This window comes from Nestor notabilis, unplaced genomic scaffold (assembly GCF_000696875.1).
Source record: "Nestor notabilis isolate BGI_N333 unplaced genomic scaffold, ASM69687v1 scaffold33448, whole genome shotgun sequence".
NCBI classification, from domain to species: Eukaryota; Metazoa; Chordata; class Aves; order Psittaciformes; family Psittacidae; genus Nestor; species Nestor notabilis.
The window spans coordinates 26842-38652 of NW_009939289.1; the positions used below are offsets into that span (position 1 = coordinate 26842).

The following is an 11811-nucleotide window of genomic DNA, read 5'->3' on the forward strand; positions in this document are numbered from 1 at the left end:
CCATAGAATGGTTTGGGTTGGAAAGTGCTTGAAGATCATCCAGTTCCAACTCCCGGCCATGGGCAGGGACACCTCACACTAGACCATGTGGCCCAAGGCTCTGTCCAGCCTGGCCTTGAACACTGGCAGGGATGGGGCAGCCACAGCTTCTCTGGGCAACCTGTGCCAGTGACTCACCACCCTCACAGTAAAGAACTTCTTCCTTATATCTAATCTAAACTTCCCCTGTTTAAGTTTAAACACACTACCCGTTGTCTTGTCGCTACAGTCCCTGATGCAGAGTCCCTCCCCAGCATCCTTGTAGGCCCCCTTCAGATATTGGAAAGCTGCTCTGAGATCTCCACGCAGCTTCTCTTCTCCAGGCTGAACAGCCCCTATTTTCTCAACCTGTCTTCATATGGGAGGTGCTCCAGCCCTCTTATCATCCTTGTGGTGCTCCCCTAGACTTGCTCCAACAGCTCCATGTCCTTCTTACGTTGAGGACACAAAACTGCACACAATACTACAAGTGAGGTCTCACGAGAGCAGAGGCAGGATCACCTCCTTCAACCTGCTTGTCACATTTCTTTTGCTGCAGCCCAGGATACAGTTGGCTTTCTGGGCTGTGAGTGCACACTGTGTCTTTCCCCCCTTCCTTCTTTACTGTAATTTTTAGCTTCCTTCCTTCTCCATAGAATAACAGTGTAGTGCCAACATTCCTTAGGTTTGCTCCCTTTCTTTTTTCTTCCTCACCTTCTATTCAACATCCTCCTTCAACATGAAGTTTCTTTTTCCCTTTTCTGTTAGCTGTTCTGTAACAGATAACAGTACAGTGTGATGCCAGGCAGAGGTATGTCAGTGGACACTAACAAGCTTATTTCCTGGAAGCAGCATAGCCCTGCTGGCACTGCATGCCATCTGTATCTCAGCAGCCTGAATTAGCTCGGGTTGCACACCATTTCCTGCTGTTTCTGGTATAATTCAGAGCTAGTTTTGATACCTGTCTAGAACTGGAGTAAAGGACAGATAAATTGTATGATCCTTCTGTTCATTGTTATGCTTCCTAACTGCTAACCCAAAACCAGAAAATACCATTTCAATAGTAACAGCAGGCAAAGAGCTTTAAAATGCAGTATGTCTCCTTAATGAAAAGATTTTCCGTCACACAAGAACATGGCTAAACAAAGATACAAAGGTACTATATGTCTCTGTAAAAAGCTGCGTTATCATTTAGATTTTGTTTTTCTTTCAAACAGGTTATTACTTCAAAAATGGAACATAAACCAAAAGGACAATCTGTTTTTTAAAAAATGCTCAGGTAAATACCACAAATAGATGGTAGTTTATGTATTTCAGTAGAAGGATAATATCTCATAACCCTACTGTAAAATGTATTAATTTCCAGCAGTGACTTTTCCAAAGTTGAAAACATTTGTAATGATTTTAGCTCTTAGCTGAGCTAGTCCACAGTATAACCTAGTTTACAAAAAGAACAGTTCAAAGGGAACTGTAGGGTGAAAGAAGCAAGGCACATACGTATTTGTAGTTATTAATGGTTTAGCTCTTTCGAAGAGCAGACAGCTAAACACAAGAGAGGGTTAGGACCAGATGCAATGGCTGCAGTAACAATTGTTACATGAGCTGCAGGATTTATCAGTTAAATGAACAAGGCTGACTGAAAAAGGCCCCCAGTAATAGTAAAGACAGTCTCAGCAAACACAGGACTGTTGTTACAAAGTTGTAGGAGAAGCAGCTGGACAAACTAAACCTCTGGCAGAGCCAACCTGCTGTAAAAATTACAGGAAAAAAGATACTGCTGGGTGGAACTACTTTCCTCAGCGTTAAGCACGATAGAAGCATCTGTCACAGAAGTGTTTGGGAGGAAAAAGTGGACATGCAGATGACTACAGAGAGTTGCACTGGAGAACTTAGGCCTGCCAAGATATTCATCAAAGAACTGGGTAAGGCAGATGTGTAGTGAGACTGTTTCTATAGCTGAGGTTTGTATTTTGGTTTACAAATAATTGCCCAGTCATTCAAAGAGAATGCTTGCTTCTTGGAGAATGGAACCTGGAGTTTGGTCAGATTATGTGCAGGATTCAGCATATAAAAGCTGATCACTGAAGAGAGATGCTTGGAGAGGGCATGGATATATAATGATCCTGTAGTTGCTAGAAAGTTGTTGCAAGCATGTACAGGCAGAGGCTAGTGTTCCACGACCATCTCTGTCTTTCAGCCTTTCATGGTAAACTATTGCTTGTGGGGTGTATACTGAGACATGCCTGTTAATATGCTTCAGAAAATATGTAGCGTTGTAGCATGATTAAACATGCAGGTAATGAAAACTGAAAGTTAATCAAGTTAATTTATATTGGTTTTCCATTACCATTTTTTCAAGGGTTATGGTGAGCCTATGCAGTTTATATATTTTGAATTGTGTTTTTAAAACTACTCGTGTGTTTGACTTGTAGGATTAAATTTTAGATGAAGAAAAGATGGAAGAGGTTTGGAGTGGTACCACTAGCCTGCTTCCTTTCAGAATGCACTTAAAGCTTCCAGCTTCAAGCAGAAAGAGGGAAGATGTATTCTTTGTTGTCTCGACTTCTGGAAAGAGAAGTTACAGATCAGTGCTGCTGGCTTACTCCACTTGCAGACTTTGCAGGACTCAAATCAAGCCCTGAATTCTGTAGAGTTCAAACATAAGTAGAGGATATTTTTCAATATAACTAATGCAAATTTTAAAAGTGTATGTTTTTCTAATATAATTAGTACTTATACAGGGTCACAACTTCTGTTTCTCTTCTATTCTGCTGCATCATACTAATAATTGCTTCAATCAATTGGTGGTATGGCCAAGATAACTTTTTCGGCAGTTGGTTTGAGACTTCTTTGCTGGTGCTCATTATCCCTAACAGATGGGGCATGTGGCTGTGATACTAGAAAGAGAATTCTTCATGCCAGTTTTGCATGGGAAGTCTAAGAAATAACCTTAGTGCAGAAAAAAGGCTTGGAATAAACATTTTTGCCAAAGAAGCTTGCTAATAATTATTTCAGCACATTGTTCTTTATGTTGGCAGTAGAGAAAGATTTAGAGTTGATAATTGAGAAATCATCAGACATGCAAATAAGTAATATCTTGTTGCTGATAAAGCCTGGTTATGTTTGTATAACTGGACACTGCCAGTCTTCTAAGCAATTCTGTTAGTTTCTTATATGTTTCCTGTCCTAAAAGGATTAAAAATGTTAGCTAGTACCATATATGAAAACCAAGTTTAAGCTAACTGCAGTGCTAAAGCATATATTTTTCTACTTGATTTATGAATATGAAATACACTTCGTTTTTTTTACTGAGAAACTCTGCAATGACAGTTCATTGGTATTTTGTAGATGTTTACTGTTGTCTGTTAGAGGATTAGGAGTTCATCTCAGGTGTTTAATACATGTAATATTTAACAAAAATGGATTCAGGCTGCGAAATTCAGATACTTGATCTGAATTTGTTCGGGAGCCATTTGCATGTCCTGAGTGCCAGCTGATGGGAATGACTGGATATAGCTTGATATGGGAAATAATATCCTTTCTGTTCCTCCATCTGTTTCATCTCCATAAAGAACTAAATATTTTCTACCATAAAAGCCTCTTTGTAATGTATGCTCTGCACCAGCTGACTCCCACATTCCATGTTAGTGTCGGCCTACTGTGGAATACTGCAGTTAAAATGGTGTTTATGCATAACTGCAGTTAAAATGGTGCCATGCATCATCACTTGTGATTTTATTATTATATATGTTAGTACATGTGTAACTGTTGAGATGCTTTGATATGCAAATGTTAATTGTAAATTAATAGGATTAGTTACATTTCCATTTGGGGTATGTAAGTATTTTATGATGATATATACTTGTGCAGGTATGTGAAATTATATCAAACTTTTTGTGAAATAAGATAATGCACATAATATTTTGCAAATGTGGATAAGCACTGGAGTATCTCAGTGTTGTGTTAGATTGAATTCTGTTGAACCTCTTGTTTACAGCCTTTTGTTTTTCCCTGTGTAGGATTTGGTGTTCAGAGATTTTACTCATTCAAAACAATTCAATTTACACAGTGTCTCTGTAGACTGATCGTCAATGGGTCTATTGTAAATTCACTACACTAATGCTCATCCCATCACTCAGCTGTTTGTTTTGGTGTAGACTGGTCATTTGTTTCTGTGGGCAGAGCGAGTTTCTCTGGTTCCATTTAGCATGTTCCCAGACTTACAGTAGGTGTTAGGAATTCAGGAGTCTTCTCTTTGCTGGTGGTGTGAGCTCGGGGGGGGTTAAGTCTTCTGTTCAAGAAAAATGCAGCTGAAAAGCAGGGAACAAAGGATGATATTAGAATTTGTGTAACCACAGATGCTATGTAATAGTTGGGTGTTAGAGTATTTAGCCATTACATCCTGTCCAGCTTAACTTATTTTGCCTCTCTCTGTGGTTCTGAAGCCTTAGTCTTGGCAGGCTGCTCAGTCCTGCTCTGTTCAGAGCAGCTTCTTCCTTTAGAATACAGTTTCTGTCTCCTGGAAACTCCCATCCTACCTGCTCCCATCAGTTTTAAGGAGATGGTTCAGTTGTGATGACCTGACTAGTCAAGTGCTCTATAAGTGACTTTTCAATATTGGTCTGCCAGGTATATGTCGTTTGCTTCCCAGAATGCAATTCACTGTATTCATGACACAATAAAAGAGGAGTTTCACAATTAACAAAGATACGTATTTTTTATGGCAGGTTGTTTGTAAGTCATGTCATTGCCATGACTCACTCAATATGTTGATTTGCATGCAATGAATTTAACAGCTAAACCAGTTGCTACCTTGAAGTATGTGTTCTGCCACCTATCAGGAGAGTGCTGTTTTCACAGCAAGAGTGGGTAACTGTGAATAACTATCAGTTAGAATCATTAAATTCTGCCCAGAATTTGCTAGGTATATTAGGCTGACCTTGTACGCCACTAGTCTATATGCTTGCAGTGATTTGGGCTGCCTTTTTGTTTGTGACCACAGTCTGTCTGGTACCAAGGCTCTTTCTTAATAGAGAAATAACTAGCAAACAACAAATCTCTCTTAGAGGCTTTTTCCTTTTCCCTACTTGGAAAGTTCTGCAGCTTGTGTTAACAATTTCTGGGTTAATAATAACAATAGAGGTGAATGGAACCTTGTAAATTAAACTTGGTAGAAATTATGACAAGATTTTAAATGGTATCTGACTGGCATAGTGCAAAATAGATCCTCTTCTTCCATCCATCCTAAGCCGTCTCCCATGCTCTTGTAACTCCTCCAGTATTTTTAGGTATGAAAACGAACCATGTAGTAGTCATGATGATCTGTACTTCTCTCTTCCCTTGCAATAACTGTTAGAAAACCTTTAAATTAAAATGAAACCTATTAGGATTGGTCTTCAATAATATTTTTAAAACCTGTGTATATATATAGCTCTTGTGGCTTTCTTGTTTCCTCTGCAATTCCTATATGTAAGAAGCCAAGCTGTCATCCCTGCCTATTATATAGAAACATGCCTTTATTCAATACAAGCTAATGCAGGATTTTTATTTATGATGCATTTGTTTTCCTTCCCTTCAAATATTGCATAAAGTGTCTCCTTCTCTAACCACACCTGAGCGCTGATAAAGGGCATATTCATTGTTGCTGTTAGAAGTTGCTTTGTTTCTTCCTGGGATTCCACCCTGACGTGGCAATGCAGTCTCACAGTTATCATTTCATTTGACCTATAAATCACTCTGTGCAGCATGCAAAGCAACCAGGAATGCAGAGTAAATGAGAACAACGTAATTTGAAAAGCATCTTAGATGACACATTCCAAGGATGTGCTTTGAAGTATCTGTGTGTACATGATTCCTTCCATGAGGAAATGGTGAAATATGCAGAATCCTTACACAAATACACAAAGACATAGATAAAAGGAAGGAACAGATTGAGGATGTTTATGTATGTTAATGAAAAATTACAGGATTTAAGAAGAAAAACAAATTTAAAGTGCTAGATAGTGTTGGTTTTAGAAACACTGTAACTGGTAGTATTAAAAAGAAAAAGCCATTAACAGGTGAGAGGATATGAAAAAAACAGAAAAAGCAAAGTATCTTATCTACTAAATGTACTTTTGGAACTTTGTTCTTTGTTCTTGTTATTATATGAAAGAGAAATGTATAATTACATTGTTATACAGAGAAGAATTTTTTACAAAAGACAAGCTACTGAAATCCATGGTGATGAATGCTTAATATCTTTCTGTAATGAAAAAGTGAGAGGGAACTTACTGCCCAAAGGATCTTAACTTAGTCCTAGCATACAGTTGTTCTTTTGCTGTATTAAGCATCAAAAATATGTCTTTTGTCCAATAACAGGAATAAGGATCTGCATCTTCTTTTCCCGTCTGGCATGCACTTACAGTGTGACGTGGGTAAGTTGTTTCGCCTCTGTATCTTACTTTTCTAATTTAGAAGGAATGCGAAGAACATCGTGTTACCATAAAGTATTTAATGTTGCATTTGAGCGATGCATACTTTGGGTATTTAAATTAAACCTGTTGTTGCATTAATATCATGTTGGGAAAATCTTTTAAGGACAACTTCATTCCTTAGAAATACTTGATATGTACCTATGTTTAGCATTTGATTGTATGAAAAATAAACATCCTTAAGTTTCCTTTCCCAAATTCAGATCCCATGATTTCTCTTTTTGAAGCAAAAATTCTAAGCACAGTGAGGTATGATGTTTAGAAGAGAGTTCCATTATTTTCCATTAACATTGCAAAGCCTTCTGATTTAAATGTTTTTTAACATTTTCTGTCATCTCTTACTTAAAATGTGAATATCTCACTATTGTCACTTCACTTTTTTCAGTTCTCTGGTTTAGACTCAGTCGTTGTTATGAGGATGATTGGTTTTGTAGTCACAAAGAGCTAAGTGCTTTTAGTCAAAAGTACTTACACCCTACAACAGATCTGTTAAGTCTTCTTTGGGGTTGCAGAGAGCATCAGCTCTCTGGTACGCTGTCCAAACAAGTCTCACCGCTCTGAGTTCATGTGATTGCATCAGTGCATATGATTGGCCATCTGGATGTGAACAAGTGCATAAGGCTGTCTACAAACACATGATGAGCTTAGACAACTCTACTAATTTACAGCTTAGGTATAGAATTTTTAATAAGTCAAATGAGAGAATATTTTTATGCTACACTTATTTCAGAAAAATCCTACCTTTGAGATAGATAGCTTTAAAAGAGAGCTTAGTCTTTTAAGCTTTTCTGCTATTCTTCTGCCCTTGGGCGCTGTAGAACATCCCATCCTGCCTATGACTCATGCCAAACATCCGGCTGTCATTTTAACTCGGACCTCTGGCTAGCTCTTCATGCTTTGGTTAAGGCTTCTTTCTGCATAGTGTCTTCCACAAAATTAAAACCCCTCATTCAGGTTCCCATTACCTCGCAGCTGGAACACTGCTCCTGTTCTGTGACCTGAAATGCAGACCTGTGAAGTTAATGGGACCTGCTGAATGAAAGGGACAAAGACCCAGTCTCCACACATTTGTCTTCTTGGCCATGATCTGCACCACCTCTCTGCATTCCAGTACCCAGCACTGATGCCCACAGAATTAGCACAGGAATGAGTCTGTTCCTTTGTATGCTGCAGACAGGTAGAGTCTTCTCATTCTTATGTCAAATTCTTCTTACTCAATTCAGATTTATCAGTGCACCTATCAGCTTGTGATTTCAGATCAGCTCATGTAAGCTTACTAGATTCCTCTGTGAAACAGTGCAATGACATTTTAACATGGCTTCACAGTCTGGATGTGAGTAACATTTTGATAAGCCAACAACGTTTCAGAAGTGTGGGCCTTCTCCATATAAATAAAGAGGTAAACTCGCTGACACCTTCCTGTTATATTTTATCCGTTCATCTCCTAGAAGCATGGGACGTTTTGTTTATTTCTGTGTGCCTACATGAACTGAGTGATTATAGGAGAAAAAGTAGAAAAGGGCTGTATAGAGTTGTAATTCAAGACCAAAAGCAGGCTTAAATCTTAATGTAACAGCTTTTCTCATAACTTCTATTTCTTTCAAACAGACTTAGCGGGATACAGTGAATGAAATAAGGCTACCTCTCTTCTTCATTAAAGGTAGGAGAATAAGTGTAATAGGAGAGGTACAAAATACCAGTTCTGAAAGCTCTTTGGAGGTGTTTCTTCTTGGCTAAGGTAGAACCCGAAGCCAAGTTAAAATGCTCTTCACTGATTTTCACTGAGCAATGAGGTATTGATATGCTATGAATAAGCTGACCAGCTGCTTTGACTTGCGGAGGAATTCTGTAGTAGTCCAGAAATAGAAGAGCCACTTTCTTTCTCTGATTCAATAGTAAAAGCTGTCAGTACTGTGGACAGCTCAAAACAGAATTTGGTATTCCCAGGGTTTTACTCAGCTGGGTTTCACTCATCTGGCAATCTGAGAAGGACAGATTAACTTGACAGGTTCAAAGAGTCTAGTTCTAATGCAGACTACAGGGACTTAAATACCTAATATGTTACGCTAAAATATATTTGCCTAGGTGTCAGTTCGAGTTCTTGTCAGCACATGAACATTACATTAAATTTAAATGGCAAAGTCACCTGTGAACTTGAGATATTTCTAACATGCGAACACTTAAAATTGTAGTCACTTAGATTTGGGAGTGTTTCTTTAGCATCTTAACTACTGCTTCGAGACCTAATTTTAGACACACCCACTTTATAATGTTGGCTTTGGTTTCTCATTGTTTAACTTGCAAAAGGATATGTGTTTTAAACCCCTTAGGATTACAGAACTTCTATAATTATTAATAATTTAATTCATTATTCATTTTAAATGCATTATTTAACAGAAAATCAACTTTTCCTGTTCTGTTGTGTACCAGTTAGTTTGCTGTCTGCACTTCATTCATCTTGGAAGCCAGAGAGCAACCCTTGTGGCTACAGTTAGGTCTGTTTGCAAATACATAATTGGGTTGGGGATGAAGATAGAAAAGTCAGGATGAAGATAGAAAAGTCAGGATGCTAAGTACCACTGCCAAACAAGATTTTATGTTTCTTTATTCAAATTTAGATTTAAAACTGCAGGTAGAAGGAGACTCTACTCTTAGGTAAGATGTATCACACCAAAGTTTCTGTGAGAGGTTTGCTTTTAAACATTAGTGTTAAGAATTTCTTTCCTATTTTCTTTAGTTAAGAACCTTTTTCTCTGTACTTTATAAAAACAGTGTGAGATGTTTTAGTAATCTAGTACAATTTATCTACAGAATGTTGGTACCAATAGTGTATTTGTGTTGTCTAGTGTCTTATCAATACTTTTACCAGGTAATAGTAAGAGATATCATCCTACTTAGAAGGGTCTAATGTGGAGAAACTATTTCCTTTTTCCTGAAAAGGAACACCAATTATATGCACATTAAGCCCTGCCCTTTTTTGGCTCCCAGCCCAGCCACCATCTACAAAGGAGCAGGAACAGCAAAAGGGCCTGAGCACACCTGAACATCTCTGTTTGTCTGAGAGTACCGGATGCCCTTGTGTTACTAATTGTCCAGCAAAGAGAAATCTCACCATCATACTTGGACAGGAAGGACTGGGAGAACGCTGACATCCAGGATTCTACCAAGGGTACTTACCTACTACTTTAGCTGGTTTTTAAAAAACTGAAGTGTTTGACTCTAACTCTTTATGGAAGTATTTTGTGCATATCTAATATTTGAATTACAGTAGGGGATCTAAGAACAGCAAACACTGCATGCACTGTGTAAGATGTATCTATGCTCATCATGCAGAATAGATTAATAAATCAAGGAAGCTAGTGATAAGTATTTTCTTAGAGTAAATTATTTACATTCAAAATTGGATTATAATTTTTTAATTCCATGAAACAGATTAATATATTAATGCTATTAATGCTTTCTAAGAAAGAGATTTCTAGCGAAATCTTTAAACTTTTTAATACAACCTCCATCTTACTTAAAATTTAAGGAGCTATTAATAACAAGTATTCAAACATCTGCCATTTTTTCAAATATATCTTTTTATGAATTATGTCACAAGCTTGACCTCAGGGTATAAAAATGTGCTAAAAATGTGCTTTTTCAGAGAAGACAAGGCAAAATAATTTTATATGTCTTAAAACTACTCTGTGGCATAATCCAGAGATGCCAGTTTAAATTTCATTGACTGAACAAGAAAGCTTACTTGGTTTAGTTTTATTATGTTATTTCTAGTTTAAACTTTGTTTGGAAATGTGGATTATTTTTCACTTTTGAAATGTCAGGATGTTTTTCAACATAAGGAGCTCATATCTTTTCTACTGTATTATGCCACTCAGTTCACTGAATTTAGTGAGTTGACACTGGTGTTAAAACTGCCTCACAGCACGGAGGATCTGGTACTTACTTCCCTGTGTCTGAAAGCTAAAAAATATATAAAGTAAGAAATATATCACCAACTAAACTGTAAAAAAACCCCTAACTAAGCAATGGCAAAACCAGTCTGCAACCTTGTGTACTGTAGGCTGCATTTTCTGTTGCGTTCCCAGTATTTTTCAGTCACCCTGGAAGTGATGCAGCTCCCAGTTACCAGTCCTGGCCATGCATAATCTCTGCTGAAGCCTAGCATAAAAGACTGAGAGCAAACTATGCTTAGCTACCTAAGATAAGCAGCCCAGCTGGTGGAATATTATCTACTCTCATGCGTGGGGATGTTGCTGAAAGGACCCACTCCAACTATGAGAAAACCATAATAATCTGACAAAATTGGGTTTATATTCCTATATTAGACTGGCAGGCACCCGGTTTGGCTCCCACTTTACAGCAGCTTAATTTAACAGTTTTCGAATTTATTTATTCTAGATTTCTATCTGGGGACATAAGAGCCTAGATCCTAATGTGCAAAGGCCATATGAGGTATGAGGACAGAGTGGCTGTCTGTGTGAAAAAATATCCTGGACTAATTTCTTGGAGTATATTGTGATCTGAAATACCAGTCACATTAAATGCAGAGTATGAGTGAATTTCTGAAGTGATTATTGTAGGATAAATTCATTTTTAATACAGAACAAAGTGTACAGATAGGTAACACCTGTGTAATGGCTTATCACAGAATGATATTCTATTGAGTTTGCCCAAGTAGATGAACCCACAGGGCAGATGGGTTCTCTTCTGTTCCCTGTCAGTTTAGCTGTATATGAGTGCCCTAATGAGAAGAATACGGACAAAAGTTAGTAAAAGCTGGACAAAAAAGTAACCAGAAAAGTTTAAAAGGATAACTGTGACCCAAATGTGAAGTAAAGGGGATTTAAAAGCAGAATAAATCCTTTCTTATGTTCCTTATCCTTTTTTTATGTTTTTCATGACTAGTAGGCTAATAGCTCTTCATCATTAATATATCTGAAGTCAGTGAATTTTCAGGGATAAAATGTTTAATATACCAAGCATTCAAAATCATAATTGTACCTGTTAAGGTTAGGTAACTATAATGTCTCCAAAATCCTGCAATTTCTCTTAATTTCTATAAAATATTAAACTTGTGAATATGAGGAAAATACTAGATCTTGGAATATAAAAGCACTCAGACTCATTAGTCATTGTACATAGAAACACCATCACCAAAACCATTGATTTATACATTTTAAAGATGTTGAGGTAATAGAAATATATAAATAAATATTATAGTCAAGAAAAGAGCATTGTAACATGAAAGTTCCTGAAATTACCCAGATCTCAAAGTATCATGCAGGATTTTCAAGAGATCTTCTGTCTTGCAGTCGTG

The 11811-nt window shown here is 37.4% G+C and overlaps 1 protein-coding gene across 1 annotated transcript in view; it reads left to right on the top strand.

Moving 5' to 3' along the window:
* Positions 1-2467, top strand: part of VWA3A (von Willebrand factor A domain containing 3A) — a 28678-nt gene extending 26211 nt beyond the window's left edge. Inside the window, exons 31-32 of the mRNA XM_010019780.1 lie at positions 1236-1297; positions 2451-2467. Of these exons, the coding sequence (XP_010018082.1) occupies positions 1236-1297; positions 2451-2467 (79 nt within the window). The remainder of the gene's footprint in view (positions 1-1235; positions 1298-2450) is intronic.
* The last annotated feature ends 9344 nt before the right edge of the window (positions 2468-11811 follow it).